This window comes from Hippocampus bargibanti, linkage group LG13 (assembly GCF_051943395.1).
Source record: "Hippocampus bargibanti isolate YZ-2025 linkage group LG13, ASM5194339v1, whole genome shotgun sequence".
NCBI classification, from domain to species: Eukaryota; Metazoa; Chordata; class Actinopteri; order Syngnathiformes; family Syngnathidae; genus Hippocampus; species Hippocampus bargibanti.
The window spans coordinates 1,421,316-1,439,676 of NC_142746.1; the positions used below are offsets into that span (position 1 = coordinate 1,421,316).

General features: G+C 43.6%; 1 protein-coding gene across 1 annotated transcript in view; it reads left to right on the forward strand.

Moving 5' to 3' along the window:
• camkmt (calmodulin-lysine N-methyltransferase) overlaps positions 1-17,653 on the forward strand; it is a 121,545-nt gene extending 103,892 nt beyond the window's left edge. Inside the window, exons 8-11 of the mRNA XM_089011538.1 lie at positions 52-126; positions 6,129-6,192; positions 9,198-9,329; positions 17,077-17,653. Of these exons, the coding sequence (XP_088867664.1) occupies positions 52-126; positions 6,129-6,192; positions 9,198-9,329; positions 17,077-17,163 (358 nt within the window). The 3' untranslated portion in view covers positions 17,164-17,653. The remainder of the gene's footprint in view (positions 1-51; positions 127-6,128; positions 6,193-9,197; positions 9,330-17,076) is intronic.
• Positions 17,654-18,361: the final 708 nt, after the last annotated feature.

The following is an 18,361-nucleotide window of genomic DNA, read 5'->3' on the forward strand; positions in this document are numbered from 1 at the left end:
GGGGCAAATGGCATTACAATGCTCCTGAACTTTGTCACTGTTGTGTCGCAGGGTGCTGAGGTGGGACTGCAAGCCGCACGTGGCCGCATTGGAAGCCCGTTTTGACGTCGTCATCTGCGCAGACTGGTAGGAATGCCCCCCCGGGACCCCCCCCCCCCACCACCACTGAGAGTCCACCTCACACGTCTAATGGTCGTCTGCCTCCATTTTACACGAAATTGCTTCGTTTTCATGCTTGGCGTCCTGGCAAATGGACGACTTAGGCAAATTGCAAATAATTGCCAACGCCGGAAGACGGAGAAAGAGTCCGGGGGAATGGGGGGGAGAGTTGGGTAAGGGGTAAAGGGGGGGGGGGGGGTTGAAGAAGACACAAACGGAGCGATGGGCGATAATGGCGACATGGCCAATTTTCCGCCTGGTCTTTGAAATGCAGATCCGCTCTCAGCAAGTCTTGAAAACGGAACGCCGAATGAGCTCTTTGCCAAACAAGCAAAACAACACCACCATTTGATACCATTTCATACCATTTGATCGGATTTGGGCCACACGGGGTGACGGAATGCGATGGTACGAACAATCGGAAAATGTCCGCCAAAGCAATCGCGAACGTGTTCGCCGAAGATACGGCAACGAGAAAATGACCAATGCAAAATGGCTGACGCGAAAATGGGCGACACGAAAATGGCCGACTCGAAAATGACAGACGCAAAAATGGCCATCGCGAAAATGCCCAAAGAAAAAATGGCCGACGTGAAAATGGCCAACGCGAAAATGGCCGACTCCAAAATGGCCGGCGCCAAAATGGCCTACACGAAAATGGCCGGCGCCAAAATGGCCTACACGAAAATGGCCGACGCAAAAATGGCCGTCTCGAAAATGACTGACGCCACCGATTTCGCAAAGATTAGTTTCCCCCAACGGGCGCTGCCATTGCGACCCTGTCCCGACCCCGGTGCCCCTTCGTCCAAATCCACACCCCCCCACCCCCCTTTTTTGATCTAGCGATGACATCACTTGTTTTCTGTAGCCAGTGTGTGACAAATTTAGCTCGGCCGCACACTTAGACGTGAACGCCCCCGTGTCTGCGGGAGACATTGGGGCGTGGGGGGTGTCTTCAAAGGCAAGGCCGCTCCGTTTCAGAGGACACCGTAGTGATACCGCAGCTTACGAACACTTTAGCTTCTGAACTTTTCGCCTTACGAACATTAAATTTGCGAGAATATAATCTTGGCAAATGAACTAGTTTTCGGCAAATGAACCAAACCACACGGTCGAAGTGGCTGACTAGTTTTCTACACCTCCTCTGCGTGCAGACATGGTTTGTTATCGAGTTGAGTACTTTTGCTATTATGGGACTGAAAAAGACCCCACCACAGGCAAGTTTTAAGCCGAAGAGGACACAAAACAAAATTATGGTCGAGGAGAAGAAGGAGATCATGGAAAAACACCAACGAGATGTGCGTTTGTGTGACTTAGCGTCCCAGTATCAGTACGCTAAGTCGACAATTGCTACGTGTGGCTAAGGGTGTTTCTGTGTTGTCTAAGCAACGGTCTCCGGCAGTAGAAGAGTTTTCAAAACTTCTGTTGATTTGGATTACCGAAAAGCAGCTAGCAAGGGACAGTGTGTGAGGGTATTATTGCCGAGAAAGCACTGCAACTTCACTCGGATAACATCAAGAGGCAACCTGGAAGTTCGTCATCCATTGACAACTACCATCACAAAGGTCAATAAAACGACTTTAATATACAGTACAGTTCATTTATTTCATTACGATTCAGTAGCACATTTATTAGACATAAAATAAGGTCTATTTTGTGTAGTTTTAAGGCATATTTAGTAGACAATTATGTTTTATGGGGACCTGGGAACTGATTATTCTCTTTTTAATGGTTTCTTAGGGTAAAACAATTTTTGGAAGATGAACTTTTCACCTTACACACACTTTCTGGAAACCAATTAAGTTCGTAAGCTGAGGTATCACTGTATATATATCATCAAGAGGCAACTACATCAACGACCATCACAAAGCCCAATAAAACAACTTGATTATACAGTACAGTTTATGTTTTTATTTTACAATACAATAGCACTTTTTATAAATTAAATAATGTCTATTTTGTGTCGTTTTAAGGCTTATTTAGTAGACAGTTATGTTTTATGGGGACCTGGGAACCGATTATTCTCATTTTAATGGTTTCTTATGGGAAATAAATGTTCGGCATACAAACTTTTCGCCTTGCGCACGCTTTCTGAGAACCAATTAAGTTCGTAAGCTGAGGTATCACTGTACTCGCTTCAGTTATTGCTTGACCCCCTCCCCAACAGGTTTTTTTTTTTTTGTAAAGAGCGATCATGAGTCATTTTGTCCGCTAACCTGGCATTGACACTCTGTCCTTCCGTTGCACTTTTTGTGTCGAGGGGAAGGGGGGGAGCGCCCCCACCCAAGCGGCCGGTTTCCTTGTTGTTGTTCGCCACCCGCTCTTCCTCTCCGAGTCGGTCGATGCGTGCGGCAAACTAAAACAAACACAAACTTGTCACCTTTCAAGGCGAAAAAAACCCTCAAATCCGCCCACCAACAAAAAAAATAAACTTTGCGTAACTCAGGCGTGCGCACATCCTGGTTACACATAAGAGGCGCGGTCCAGCCGGTGATGCGCGTTTGGAGTAACGGTTCAGCAAAAGGTATTGGGAGGGGGGGTGTGGGGTTACCGGTGGGGAGGGGGGGGGGTCCCTCTTTTTGTTTTTCGGTCCATATTGCGGCATAAGGATAGCGGATTACAAACACATCTGTATTGTTGCATTTTAGTCACATTAATCAGACATTATCTGCTTTGATGGCCACGTGCGCATTTCATTTGATTGTTGATTTATTTGGCAGGTGGGCGGCAGGGGGTAAGGGGGTGTTCGATTTGAACACATTGTCCACATTGTTATTTAAAGGACAACCGACACCATTTTTTGTTTCCTAACTGAAAAAGACAGAAAAACGTTTTATACAGTGACGTGCGATGAGGTTCATGGCTGGTGAGGCACTGATGTCATCACAGTCAGATTTACAAACATGAACTCTACAGAGTAGTTTATTCACCATCCGATTGGATTGGATTTGCCTTTATTAGTCTCGCAGTGGAGAAATTTACATTTCATTGGCCACAGTTAACGTGTTTTGTTTAAAATGTCATGTCAGCATTCTTCATATATACAAACTGTAGCATAGAAAAAAAGAATTTAAAAAACGTTATTATCGTGTTACCTTTACTTGTAAATGAAGTCCATGCGCCGCCCCTTCTGAAGAAAGGCATCTATAACTCCTTTGTAGAAGCCTTCCTTATCTTTCTTCAGTTTTAAAAGTCTCTGTCTCAATGGAGATCACTGCCAGTGAAGAAAGTTGTCCTTGATCAGTCCTGTTCCGACTGTATGTTTTCAGTCTTTTCAGTGCTGAGAATGACCACTCCACTGATGCTGTAGTAGATGGAACAGTTAGCATGAGCTGGAGCAACTTTGTCGCCTTGGGAAACGTTTCAATGAGATATTTCTGGGCCAAAAAGCTGAGAAGCTGTCCAGGAGATTTACATCCATCCCTCACCACTTGCGAGCTATACAGTCCGGTGTTGGTCTTCCTTTAATTTGTCACGGTTTGCGAGGTGGTGACGGCAGATGTGGATCCCAAAAAGCAGGCAGGAGGGAGCAGCAGGTTGTGTTTGAGAAATTGTATTGAAATAAAGTCAACAGGAACAAAATCTAAAACGTTAAAATCATTTGAACAGAAAAATACAAAGTATCAAAAGAAAAATCAAGAGTAAAAGTCTGCCAAGATGAAACAACCGCATGCACAGCATACAAATGCATTCAAAGCATACAACAATGACCCGACAGCGAATGGTCGTGCCGGGAGTCCTTTTGAGTGTCACTGATTGGGAACGACCAGCACCTGCGAGGCAGCAGGCAGGGCTGACAGCGCTACCCGTTGTTCGCCAACCAGATCATGACCTAATTATTATCTCCTGCTTCGATTGAAAGTCCAGTTTAGAAAATTCTTTCAATTTAGATATGTAATCCTCCATTCTGAAAATAAGGTCAAGCAACACCAAAAAATGACTGGATGGTTGCACTTAACTTGCTAACTGTTTACTGTAGCTTGATGTCACTAATTCTATTATTCTGCAGCCGAGGAGTCACAAAAAGAATCTCTGGAATCACCAGTGCCCCCTGTCATGAGGCAGAAGAACTGTGTGCCTCACCTATGCACATTGATTAAAATAAAATAAAATCAACAATGTAGTACAGTGTTTATAATGTACAGTGACTGTACATTATATATACCAGCTAAACTGTAGACATTTCGTTCATATACTAAAAGCTTTTGAACACTTTAATAGCGATATGCAGAGGGACAGCAATGCGGTCTCACTGCAGAGCAAGCCAGCACTGTTAGCATAGTGATTGCGCAATCCATGGTGAGGCTCAGCCGGCTGCTGCCTCACCGCTCGTCTCTACTTAGTATTTGAATGGTAAATGTGAAAATTCAGCTATTTTGAAAAAAAATCCCAAAATGGTGAAGTTAATTGAAAAAGAACTTTAAAGTCCAAATCACTAAACAACTATAACTGTTTAATTTATTTTTTCATTTGGTATTTCCATGACGAGGGTCGTGCCTCACCTGCCTCCCCTGACTGCACGTCCCTGGTTTTATAGCATCTAAAATACCCAAAACACGCAGGTTGATATTTTTGGTAAAATGCAAAACACCAATAAAAATGACTTCAAGTGTCCCAAAACTGCCACAAAATGAGCTTGGAACTGGGCAGATTCAGAAAGTCCCCGCTCCTTGTTCGTGACGTCAAGCCAGGATACTCGTTCACAAACTGCCTTGCCCCAGAATCAACGCAATGGCTTCAGAGAGTTCAGATTCGGATATTTTTTTTTCTTGTTCCTCATCCAGTTATGAATATGATTCAGATAGTTCTGAAGAGGAAAGCATAAATGTTAGCAATCGACTAAAGAAGTCCTTCCGTATCAATTCGAGCCGTCTGGACTCCAATGTAGCGCCCAGAAAATGCACAAGATGGCGCCCAAGCTCCGTTGGAAATGGGCTGATTTCTCCGCTGGGAATTTGTGCAAACTTACACGTTCTTTATGCGTGTTACCGCAATTGGCTGCGACACACAATGATTCACCATCGCGTTATTGATGTAGTTTTCCTTCTAATTTTGTGATCAACACAGTGTTTTCAATCGAAAAAAAGTACCCAAAATGCATTGAGTGTCGATTTGTCGGTCAGCGGCGTTCCCTCCATGACGTCACTTAGGGCATCAACTTGAAAACATGACTTCATGAATATTCAGCGCGAGTCTTCAAAGCTAAAATATAGCTACGGTAAAGTCTCGTTATATCGATATTCAAGGGAGTCTGAAAAAATATCGATATAACCGGGATTATCGATATATCCGACCCTGTTTACATGTAATTTTCTCCGTGCATGCATAGAAATAGTATCGATATAACCGGGACTATCGATATATCCGATATCGATATAACGAGACTTTACTGTATATGTGGTGGAGTCTTTGTAAAAAGCGCTCAGTAGAAGTGATTTGAAGTCATTTTACAAATTATGGACGCAACTTGTCCGGGGTGTGGGTTGTCCTTTAACTTTGCGATCTCTTAGAACGATACTGAAGGCACTCATTGACTTTTGTTACCTGACGAGAGCATTTTTAGCATTTTTTTCAGACCTCAATTCAAGTTTTCTTTGTGAACTTGATCTTTTTTTTTTAACTGTACAACACACAGGTCAAAATCAAGGCCCGTGGGCCAAATCTGACCCGCCACATTATTTTATTTGGCCCACGAAAGCACATTGAAATGTAATTCTCATCAATCGAGCTAGCTAGCAATTGGGGTAGCTAGCTCAATAGCAAATTCATAATGGCCCTAGAGAGGAAACTGTAACTACAATGTGGCCCGTCGCACCCCCATTTTGACACCGCCGCCGTACAACATCAACTCAAGTCCAATCGCCCACCAAACGTGGACAATTTGATGTTATTTATTTATTTTTAACACAGGTTAGCGCAAAGTTGCGCGCTAACCAGGTTTTTCGCTCTCTGTCCCCCCCCCCTCCTAGTTTGTTCCTGGAGCAATACCGAAGCAGCCTGGTGGACGCCATAAGGAGATTACTACGTCCCAAAGTAAGTGGCCGCGCTGGCGCCCGTCTGCCGTTGGCGCTTAACCGCCATTCCTGTCAATCAGCTCGCCGCTCTTCTACGCCCGCCATAATTAGTCACGAATAGCGCCAATAGCTTAATGTGCTGTAACGCTTTCATGCTCGGACAGGGCGGCGCTCTAATTTGCATCGCTCTACATCACCTTCATGCTACCAACATGATAATAATTAGAATACATTTCATTTGTACGCGCCTTTCAAAACTCTCAAGGTCACTTTCCAGTCACAGGATCAGTTTTTCTGTGGGTGAGCAGCGGCAACCAAACGCGCCAGCGTTCACTCAACCCGGAAGTAAATGGATAGTAAGCTAGCCAGCCAGCCAGTAGATAGCTAATACATAACCAACAGATAGCCATCTAAATAGCCAGTAACCAAGATAGCTATATAGGTAATAGATAGATAAATAGATAGAAAGCCAGCTAGTAGATAGCTAATCGATAGCCAATAGATAGCTATCCAGATTGCTCGACACCAAGATAGCCAATAGAAAGCTAAATAGTGAGAAAGCTAGTTAGCCAGCTAGTAGATAGCTAGTAGATAGACAACAGATAGCTACCTAGATAGCCAGCCACCCACATAGCTACATAGCTAATAAATAGCTAAACAGATAGAAAGCCAGCCAGGCAGCTAGTAGATTGCTAACAGATTGCCAACATGAGCAACTTCGGCCAACGCGATCAGACCACACGCTGTGACGGGTGGGTGAGGGGGCAATAAAAGCAAAGGGTCGCAAGAGATACGCTTGAGATTTCTCTTCATCTCAGCAAAGCGGCTCGCGTTTGGAACTTAATTGCTTCCCGGAAAGTGTGTTTAAGGTGAAAGGTGTGTCTTCCAAACATTCATTTTTCATAGGAAACCATTAAAATGAGAATAATCAGTTGCCAGGTCCCCATAAAACATAATTTTCTACAAAATAAGCCTTAAAACTACATAAAATATACCTTATGGATAATAAATGTGCGATTGGATTGTAATGAAAGAAATAAACTCTACTGTGTAATTGGATTGGATTGGATTGGATTGGATTTGCCTTTATTAGTCTCGCAATGTAATAATAAATATGTATGTATGTATAATATGTAATAAAGTCCTTTTATTGAATTTTGGGATGGTCATTGATGTAGTTGCCTCTTGATGATATATACAGTGATACCTCAGCTTACAAACTTAATTGTTTCCCAGAAAGTGTGTGTAAGGCGAAAAGTTCATCTTCCAAACATTTATTTCCCATAAGAAACCATTCAGATGAGAATAATCCGTATAGCAGGTCCCCATAAAACGTGCTTTTCTTCAAAATAAGCCTTAAATCTACACAAAATAGACCTTGTGTTATGTATAATAAATGTGCTATTGGATTGTAATGAAAGAAATAAACTCTACTGAATAATAAAGTCGTTTTATTGACTTTTGTGATGGTCGTTGATGTAGTTGCCTCTTGATGACATATTCAGTGATACCTCAGCGTACGAACTTAATTGCTTCCCAGAAAGTGTGTGCAAGGCGAAAAGTTCATCTTCCAAACATTTATTTCCCATAAGAAACCATTCAAATGAGAATAATCCGTTCCCAGGTCCCCTATAAAACATAATTTTCTACAAAATCACCCTTTAAACGCCACAAAAATACCTTATTTGATGTATAATAAATGTGCTATTGGATTGTGATGAAATAAACTGTACTGTAAAATAAAGTTGTTTTATTTACATTTGTGATGGTAGTTGTCAATGGATGACGAACTTCCAGATTTCCTCTTGAAGCTCAAGTATCACTGTACATCATTTTTTTTTGTCCTAAAAAATAACTTAAAACAAATATGTCAATCAAATGAAGTCCAGTAGCAAAGTCTACTAAATAAGCCTTAAAACTACACAAAATATACTTTATTTTAGGGGAATGGAGGACAAAAAAAATTGGCTGTCATTTCCAGCTCTGGCTCTCTTCGTTCACTTCAGAGATTTAGCTCCAAGAACCGGCTCGTTCGCGAACGACACATCACTCATTGTGGCGCTGCGTGTGTTTGCCGAAAAATAGTTTGTATGCCAAGATTACATTCTCGCGAATTTAACGTTTGTGAGGCGAAAAGTTCATTAGCTAAAGCGTTCGTAAGCCGAGGTATCACTGTATTGGATGTACCTTTATTCGTCTCGCTGTGGAGACATTGACATTTCACAGCAGCAAAGTTATGAAAAGAAGAGGAAAGGAAAGAAAGAAGGAGAAAAACTAAATACAGGAGCTGTTGGAAAGGCAGCCACTCTCGTCAAAACAACAACAACAAAAGTTTAAACTCTTTTCTTTTCACAAAAAAAACTATTAACTGATTGACTGGCAGATGATGTGCAAAAATGTGGCCACTCCAGTGCCAGGGTTATTGTCATTGTCACTCGAATTCCGGGACCCATACAATATTGACTTTTAGGACTACATTCAATGCAGCGTAAGAAAACGTAGACTCTCTTTTTTCATCAGAAAATGATTCCTCAATTCTATGGGTCTGGAGTTATCTGAGCTTGAAATGAGGACGGCTGTCATTGTCACTGAAATCCCAGGACCCGCAGAATATTGAGGTTTAGCACTACCTAAACATTTAATGCAGCGTAAGAAACCTTAGATGCTCTTCTTTCATCAAAAAAAGGGTTAATTCCTAAATGATGTGGTCTGGAGTTATCTGAGCTTGAAATGGTGGCAACTGTCCAAAATACAATACAATACATTCATATAGTGCTTTAACAACAGCTGAAGCTAACAAAGCGCTAACATGGACAAAAAGGGAAATGCTGCCCCTCGTGGAAGGAAAAAAACATGGCCAGAGGTCTGACCAGCGCTTTATCAATACCCCGCAAGAAAACCCAAAACCTGAATAAATTCTGGAATGGCAGTGAATGAGTTAAAAAAAATGCGCAGAAGGAAATCATGTAGAGGAAATGGGCGTGGCTTCCGCTGTCAACTGACGCTGTTTTTGTTCGGGTTCAGGGCGTGGCCTTGGTGCTGGCTCCGCCGCGAGGCGACACCCTGCAGGGCTTCTGCGAGCTGGCCCGGAAGGCGGGCTTCCTGGTGACTCAACGGCAGCAGTACGACGCGCAGGTGTGGGACGTGCATCTCAAGGTACTGCCGCTGCCGTCGTTTGTGCTGTCGCGTTCATGTGTCAATGAACACCAAACAAACAATTGGCATATCTTCAACCAAGCCAACCCACAATCCATCCATCCATCGGGCACTAGGCGGGGGGCACCCTGAACCGGTTGCCAGTCAATAGCAGGGCAAACAGAGACAAACAACCATCCACACTCACACCTAGGGACAATTTAGGGTCTTCAATGAGCCTGCCGTGTTTGTGTGTGTGTGTGTGTGCTTGCGTGTGTTTGTGTGTGTTTGTGTGTTTGCGTGTGTGTATGCGTGTGTTTGTGTGTGTTTGTCTGTGTTGTGTGTGTTTGTGCGTTTGCGCATTTGCGTGTGTGCGTTTGTCTGCGTGTGCATGTGTGTGCGTTTGTGTGTGTGTGTGAATGTGTGTGCATTTGTGTGAACATGTGTGTGCGGTTGTGTGTGAGTATTTGTGTGTATGTGTGTGTTTGTGCATTTGTGTGTGCGGTTGTGTGTGCGTGTGTATGTGTTTATGTGTGCATTTGTGTGTGTGTGTGCTTGTTTGTGTGTGTGAGTGTGTGTTTGTGCATTTGTGTATATGCGTTTGTGTGTGCTTGATGTGTGTGTGTGTGTGTGCGCGTGTGTGCATGTGTGTGCGTTTGTGCATTTGTGTGAGCATGTGTGTGCGGTTGTGTGTGAGTATTTGTGTGTATGTGTGTGTTTGTGCATTTGTGTGTGAGCATGTGTGTGCGGTTGTGTGTGCGTGTGTATGTGTTTATGTGTGTGTGAGTTTGTGTGTGTGAGTGTGCGTTTGTGCATTTGTGTATATGCGTTTGTGTGTGCTTGATGTGTGTGTGCGTGTTTGTGTGTGTTTGTGTGTGTGAGTGCGTTTCTGCATTTGTGTGTGTGCATTTGTGTGTGCGTATGTGTGTGTGAGTGTGCATTTATGCATTAATGCATTTTTGTGTGCGTGCGTGCGTGTGTGCGTTTGTGCATTTGTGTGCATGCGTGTGTGCGTTTGTGTGCATGTGTGTGTGTGTGTAAGTGCATGTGCGTGTGTGTGTGAGACACAAACTGAGCATCCCTACACATTTAAGCACACAGCTCGCAAAACCCAAAATTGATATCGGCAGCCGGCAGAGAGCAGACACGACTTAAACGGACGGACGGACATACGGCGTCTTGGCCAGACATGACACGCGCCAAACGGTGCCACGTGATGATATCACACCCAAACATACACGGCTAAAACACACATGCACACACACACGCACACGTCAATGAGCAGCTGCTCCTCATTTGCACTTCAGATTAGCTTTCTTTGACTTGATGTGTTTACTTGCAGTCGCGGGAGGGGGGCGAGCAAGAAACAAGATAGGACAATATCACACGGAACACACACACACACACACACACACACACATTCCTGTTTCAATGGTTTTGTGAGGTCCAGATAACTCCAGATAAGGAGTGAGGACCACCGTTGCTGATAAATTTAGAGAAGAACTAGTGTTACATTTGAAGACTAAATGTCACCCCATTTCCCACTTCAACCTCTTTAAAAACAAAGGAATAAAAACTGGACTTGAAACTGAAATAGTAGTAGCAGTGAGGTCTCTGAATGGGTACATTCAAAGTCCTCACCCCTGTAGTGAATTTGGTTAAAATATTGTTTTACTTTTATTGGTATGAACGTTTTTTCTGTCATTAACCACTCACAAACACACACACAGTGAGTAAAAAGTGTGTGCATCCAAGTGAAATGAAAATACACACCAAAAATCATTTGGGGTGAATTTGTGAGGACCTCTCTGAAACTTTAACAGATGCATATATAGACCCTCTAGAAGCCTTTAGAATGAAAAACTTGTGAGGACCGGCCAAAAGGTCCTCACTTGTCAAAAATGTCCTCACTACGTAGGGCAGGGGATGCCAACCAGTCAGAGACTAAGAGCCACATTTTTTACCATGTTACTGCAAAGAGCCACATCATAAACATGGGCACACATGAACACCCCATCCCTCACACACGCAGACCTCTGCTCAGCCAGATTTATTCTAAGTATCACCTTTTAAATACAAATTATATATCCGAAATTGACTCATCGAGTACTAAAACCTCAGGAACATTTCCAACAAAGAACACTGTCTTTACACACACAAACTCAGTTCAACCAAGTCCACAAACAAAAATGTAATGCGGTAAAGTCTCGTTATATCGATATTGGTTATATCGATAGTACCGCTTATTACGATACTATTTCTATGAACTCAAGGAGAAAATTACATGCCCGCGGGATCGGATATATCGATAGTCCGGTTATATGGATATTTTTTCCGACTCCCGAGAATATCGATATAACGAGACTTTACTGTAGTTTACAATAACGTGCACGTTGCTTAATGGGACTTCTGGCATTCCTTGTCTTGAACCATCCTCATTAAATCTGGCTTGCATTCTGTTGTTGCCACTCGAAGCAATTCTTTTACATGAGTGTCAATCAGAAAGGATCGATGTTTTGATTTCACATGTTTCAGGGTAGAAAACACAGACTCGCAGACGTATGTTGACCCAAACATTGACAGTATCTTAAGCGCAGCCGGTTTGACATTGGGGTATTTTTCCATTGGCACGCGTTTCCAGAACCCAATGGTCCCTTCCCTTACAGCAGGTTTCAGTTGGTCTTCCTCACATAGATCGACCATCTCTAACTCAGCTTCCTTCATTGTTTCTTTCACATCTATGCCGTGGGTGGTCTTTTAATGGCGCAATAGCGAGGAGTTCTTCTTTGATCACACAATCCTTTTTCACCGTGCAAATATCGCCAACTGATGCTTGTCTTGTATGTCACAACTTTCATCCAATGTGACGCTAAAATACACACTCGCTTGAAGGTCTGAGTGCAGCTGTGATTCAATAACCGTGCCAATACGTCTGTGTAAGCTCTCAGTCGTACAGGTGTGGTCCATCGATGAGAAGGTTTCGTCAGCGAACTAAAGTCTGACTGGTCGTATCGGCCCTATTTACAAATAGGGCCGATACGACCAGTCAGACTTTAGTATCGGCCCTATTTATAAATAGGGCGAAACGTCTGAAACCTTCAAATTTGTACAGATGACGGCTGAAGAAACCTTCTCATCGATAGCCGTGCTAACGTCTGATATTCTGCGTTCAACAGCATGACGGGACAGTTAGACATCTGCTACCATTCGTTTTAGTTTGTCGTTTTCAGGAGACAAGATTTCAACAGCGTCACTGAGGCATTTCTTAATAAACTCCCCTTCGTTGTATGGCTTGTGCTTGCCAAGTTCAGTCTCTTTGGGACATTCCTGGTCGATGTTTGCGTGGAATGAGTTGAAGTGGCGCTGAAGATTTGACGCTTTGAAATGCGCTAATGACGCCTGACAGATAAGGCAGAATGGCTTGCCTATACGCTCAACAAAAAATATATAAATCTCCCACTCTGTTCAACACGTCCTGTGTTCGTCTTCATATTTTCGTTTCACTCTGCATTTTTTTCCCTGCCATTTTGAGAGCGAACGTGATACAAATTGTTTACGTCGTAAATAATTTGTGTCAAGTCTGACTGGTTGGCCACCCCTGGTTTACGACATAAATGATTGCTTTTCATCCCACGTTCATGCGTGTTGACATCACATGGTCAGCTTGATACCGTATTTTCACCACTATAAGGTGCACTTAAAAGTCGCAATGGTCGTAATATTACGGTACATGAATGGGGATGAATGGCAGCATCAGCGCCAAACACTTTTTACGCTTGTCATGTGGACACCCCTTAAAGGACAACCGACATCTCCGGACAAGTTGTGTCCATAATTTGTAAAATGGCTTCAAATGACTTCTACTGGGCGTATTTTAATAAGATTCCACCGCATATAGCTATATTTTACATTTTAAGACTCGCGCTGAACATTCAGGAAGTCTTGTTTTTGAGTTGGTGACGAGTCCGTACGTGACGTCAGAAAAGGACCGCCGCCTTTTTTAATCGATTGCAAACATGTATGCTTTGCTCATCAGGACTATTTGAATCATATTCATAACTGGATGTGTAACAAGAAAGCATATTCTCCGAATCTGAAGCCATTGTTTTGATTCACAAGCAATTCAAGACGTATTGGTGTGACATCACGAAATGGGGGCGGGACTTTCTGAAAATGTCCAATTCGCAGCTCAATTTTTGGCAGATTTTGGACACTTTAAGTCATTTTTATTGGTGTTTTGCATTTGACTAAAAATATGGTTTTGGGTATTTTACATGCTATAAAACGTTTTTCTGGTGTCAGTTAAAAAACAAAAAAGTGACATCGGTTGTCCTTTAAGAGCCGCATGAAATCAGCCAAAGAGCCGCATGCGGCTCGGGAGCCGCGGGTTGGCCATGCCTGATGTAGGGTATAAAATGATAGTGGTCCTCACAAAAGTAGTCATACAAACACATGCAAACATACACATTGACGGTGTGTATTTGTCTTGCCAGCTTTGAACCAAAGGCTTGATGATGTGCAAGAAGAAAAAAACACACAAATTGTCACTTGCTGTGTTTGTTATTGGCTCACTTTGCTTCCATTTTGGATCTTCTTTAATGCGCCGCCAGGGAAATTCCTTATCTGTTTTTTTTTTTCGGGGGGGGGGGGGGTTTAATTCATGTGTGTGTATTTTGTGTTGTATGCGTATTTGGGGGCGGCCTGCCAGCTTGCGTTTTTCCTCGCAAAAGTAACCCCTCCGTCCCCCACCATCGCTAAATTGTAAGCGCGAGCGTGTGTGCTGGTGCGCGCGCGGCGGGCAGGAAACGGGCCGGCCCGGCGCCTTATCCTCTTATCCCGCCGGTGGCGGAGCAGAAGAAGGCGAGCAGCTGCGGGGACTGCAAGCGGCCTGATAATGCCGTCGCTCTTTTTCCTCAGCGCCATCTTAATCTGGTTACTTGTCAACACAGAGTCATGAATTTTAATTTCTCGCTCGCACGCGCCTGTTCATCGCACCCCCCCCCTCCTTTACCATCGAATGGCCGCCGTTGCCAAACGAACCCTTTCCCGGCGCACGTGTTGATTCACACCGAGACGTTTTGCTTACTCGGTTTCAAAATGAAGCGCACCCTCGAGAGCGAGCCGATAACCCTGGAGTTTCTCTCGACGCCTGGGAAACGGACTGCGCGGTTCACTCCACATTTGGCCCGAATCCGGTCCCGTTTGGGATTGCAAGTGGCGGGCGAAACAGTGATCCTGTTTTCCAAGACGACGACGATAATAATAATAATAATAATAATAATAATAATAATAATAATAATAATAGTGACAGTAATGGCAGTAATGATAATAATGATAATAATAATAAGAAGAAGAAGAAGAAGAAGAAAAGAAAAAGAAGAATAATAATATAATAATAATAATAATAATAATAATACATTTTATTTCTAAGCGCTCTCAAGGACACTTTTGTCACGGTTTGCAAGGTGGATATGGCGGGTGCGGATCCCACAAAGCAGGCAGGAGGGAGCAGGAGGTTGTTTGACAAATTGTATTAAAATAAAGGTCAGCAGGAACAAAATGTAAAACATCAAAATCATCTGAATGGAAAAAATATAAAGTAGCAAAAGAAGACCAAAAGTAAAAGTCCGCCAAGGTTAAACAAACACATACACGATGCATGCAGCAAACAAGCAGCAAACAATGAACCGACAACGGATGGTCGTGCTGGGTGTCCTCTTAAGTGTCAGTGATTAAACGACCAGTACCTGCGAGGCTGCAGGCAGGGCTGACGTCGCTACCCGCTGATCGCCAATCTGATCGGGACGACCAGCACCTGTGCAGGTGCAGGCGGGGTCGACAGCGCCCCCCGTTGGTCGCCAACCAGATCATGACAACTTTCCAATCAATCCCAAAACAGGGACATCAATCAAACCGCAGATGATATTATAAATACGAACAGGATATAAAAATGATCATATGGCGGGAGGAACAATCAAGTGAAAATACTAACTGCTAGCGGCTAGCAGTGCCTCCGGCTTTTAAAATGAATCTGTGACCACAATAGTTGCTTTCCAAAATAACGCTGCGTCAAAATGGGACCAAAGTAAGCAGGCACCAAATGAGCCGAGCGCTCCAATTAGCTTGACACCACAAGAACCAACTCCCTAAATAGCCCGGCGACGTTATACCGAAAGTGGGCCAGGATTTAGCCGCTCACCCCCAAAAAACCCAGACTATCCAAGGTCTGAACTCCCCCAATTAGCACCTCCGAAAGTAATCTGGTAGTGAGAGACCAAAAATAAGAAAGATTTAAAGTCATCAGTTGGCCCAAAAGCGGAGAAGCGAGCTGGCCTGAAAAAGAAAAGCGGGCGACCCAAAATAAAAGGGGCACAGTACCCACTGCTTACTCTGCCCTGTTGAACCCAGCGGTGCCATTGGGACGATAATAATCGTCTTCTTCTTTTCGGCTTTTCCCTTCAAGGGGTCGCCACAGCGAATCAGTAACCTCCATCTTCAGAGGTATGATACGCATGTTTGTTTTGGCCCAGCTTTTACGTCGGACGCCAATAATAATAATAATAATCATCATCATCATCATCATTATAATACATTTCATTTCTAAGCGCCTTTAAAAACTCTCAACGTCACTTTGCAGTCACAGGATCCGTTTTTCTGCGGGTGAGCAGCGGCAGCCACACGCGCCAGCGTTCACTCAACCCGGAAGTAACTCAAATAGATAGCTAATAGCTAGCTAGCTAGATAACTAGCCAGCCAGCTAGATAGCTATATAACTAATAGATAGCTTGATAGCCAGCCAGCTAGATAGCAAATAGCTAGATAGCTGGATAGCTAGATAGCTACTAATAGATAACCAAGATAGATAGCTACTAATAGATAACCAATAGATAGCCAGCTAGACAACTAGCTATATAGCTAATAGATAGCCAGCCAGATAGCTCGCTAGCTAGCGGGCCAGTTAGCTAATAGATAGCCAGCTAGACAGCTAAACAACTAGCTCACCCGCAGAAAAAAACATCCTGTGACTGTAAAGTGTCCTTGACAGTTTTGAAAGGCGCTTATAAATGAAATGTATTATTATTATTATTATTAGGCTATTATTATGGCTAGCCGGCCAGTTCGCTAATAGATAGCAAATAGATAGCTAATAGATAGCCAGCTAGACAACTAGCTATATAACTAATAGATAGCCAGCCAGATAGCTAGCTAGCCGGCTAGTTCGCTAATAGATAGCTAATAGAAAGCAAAGTGCTGGTGTAGGGGGTAACGGGGGGAACGGGTGGCGGTGGTGGAGGGGGTCGATTTGGGCAACCACCCATGACGACGATTAGGCGTCCTGCGATCAGGAGGAACAGCTTTGCTTGTTAAACTTTTCACCTCTGCCTGTCTCGCTCCCTCCCTCACCTGTTTCCCCCCCCAACCCCTCTATTAAAATAATAATAATAATAATAATAATAATAATACATTTCATTTCTAAGCGCCTTTCAAAACTCTCAAGGTCACTTTACAGTGACGGGATAAGTTTTTTTCTGCGGGTGAGCAGCGGCAGCCACACGCGCCAGCGTTCAGTCAACCCGGAAGTAACTCAAATAGATAGCAAGCTAGCGAGCGCCGCCATTTTCAGGCACCCAAAATAACCGGGCCGCTAGGGTAGGTGAACCCAACCAAAACAGGTCGTGGCGGTGCCCCAAATAAGCGCACCCTGAACCGGAAGCCCAAAAGGCCACATTTGATTCCGCCGCTTCTTGTGTGTTGTGTCTGCCCTCAGATGCTGCAAGAAGGCAAAGAGGTCTACGACCAGAACCTGCACTACCCTCTGCTCGTCACCTTGACCAAAGGAGCTCAAGATGACTGAAGGCTCAAACCCAGGATGGACCCCCCCAACCCCTGGTGATTTTCCACCATTTTGAGAGCTCGTCGTTTTCCTCCTTTTTATTTGAAGGCCTTTGAACTTTGAACACTGATGAGCCATACATTTCACACCAGGGCTTTCAGTAGTGTCGCGACGTCTGAATCAATGCCACCCTTCACTGCCATTCACAAATTGATTTGGATTTGGGTTTTTTTCTAGTAAGGGGGTGCCAATACAGCGCTGGTCAGACCACTGGCAATATTTTTTTTTCTCCCACAAGGAGGCAGCATTTGCCTTTTGTCCATGTTAGCGCTTTGTTGCAGCTTCAGCTGTAATTTCAGCGCTATATAAACCAATATGGATTGTATTTTGTACAGCTGCCCCCATTTCAAGCCCAGATAACTCCAGACCCATATAACTTAGGAATTAACTCTTTGTTCCTGATGAAAGAAGAGAGTCTAAGGTTTCTAACGCTGTATTGAATAATGATGTCGTCATAAAAGTCAATAATAATAATAATAATAATCATCATCATCATAATAATAATAATAATAATAATAATAATAATACATTCGATTTCTCAGCGCCTTTCAAAACTCTCAAGGTCACGTTTCAGTCACAGGATACGTTTTTCTGTGGGTGAGCAGCGGCAGCCACACGCGCCAGCGTTCCCTCAACCCGGAAGTAACTCAAATAGATAGAAAGCTAGCTACCTAATAGATAGCTAATAGATAGCTAGCTAGTTGGATGGATATGTAATAGATAGTTAGTCAGATATCTAGCTAGCTAGCTAATAGCTAGCTTGCTAGCTAATAGATAGCTAGCGGATAGATTTATTTGTCTTGCAGTGGAGAAATTGACATTTCACAGCAGCAAAGTTATGAAAGGAAGAGGAAAGGAAAGAAAGAAGTAGAAAAACAAAATACAGGAGCTGCTGTAAAGGCAGCCATTCCGGTGGCAAAAAAAAAAGCGTCCGTGTCGACACCTCGTGTGGGTTCTTTTTGTCAACAATTAAGGCGTTAAATGCTTACAGATGTCAGAAAGTTCCCCCCCCACCACCACCACCACCACCCCCACCCTCCCGATTGGCTACGACCTGCCTTTCCAACACAATGGCCTCCTGGTGGCTAAGCTGCTGCCAGACAAGCTAACACACATACACACATACACACATGCACACGCACACATATCAAGCCCATTC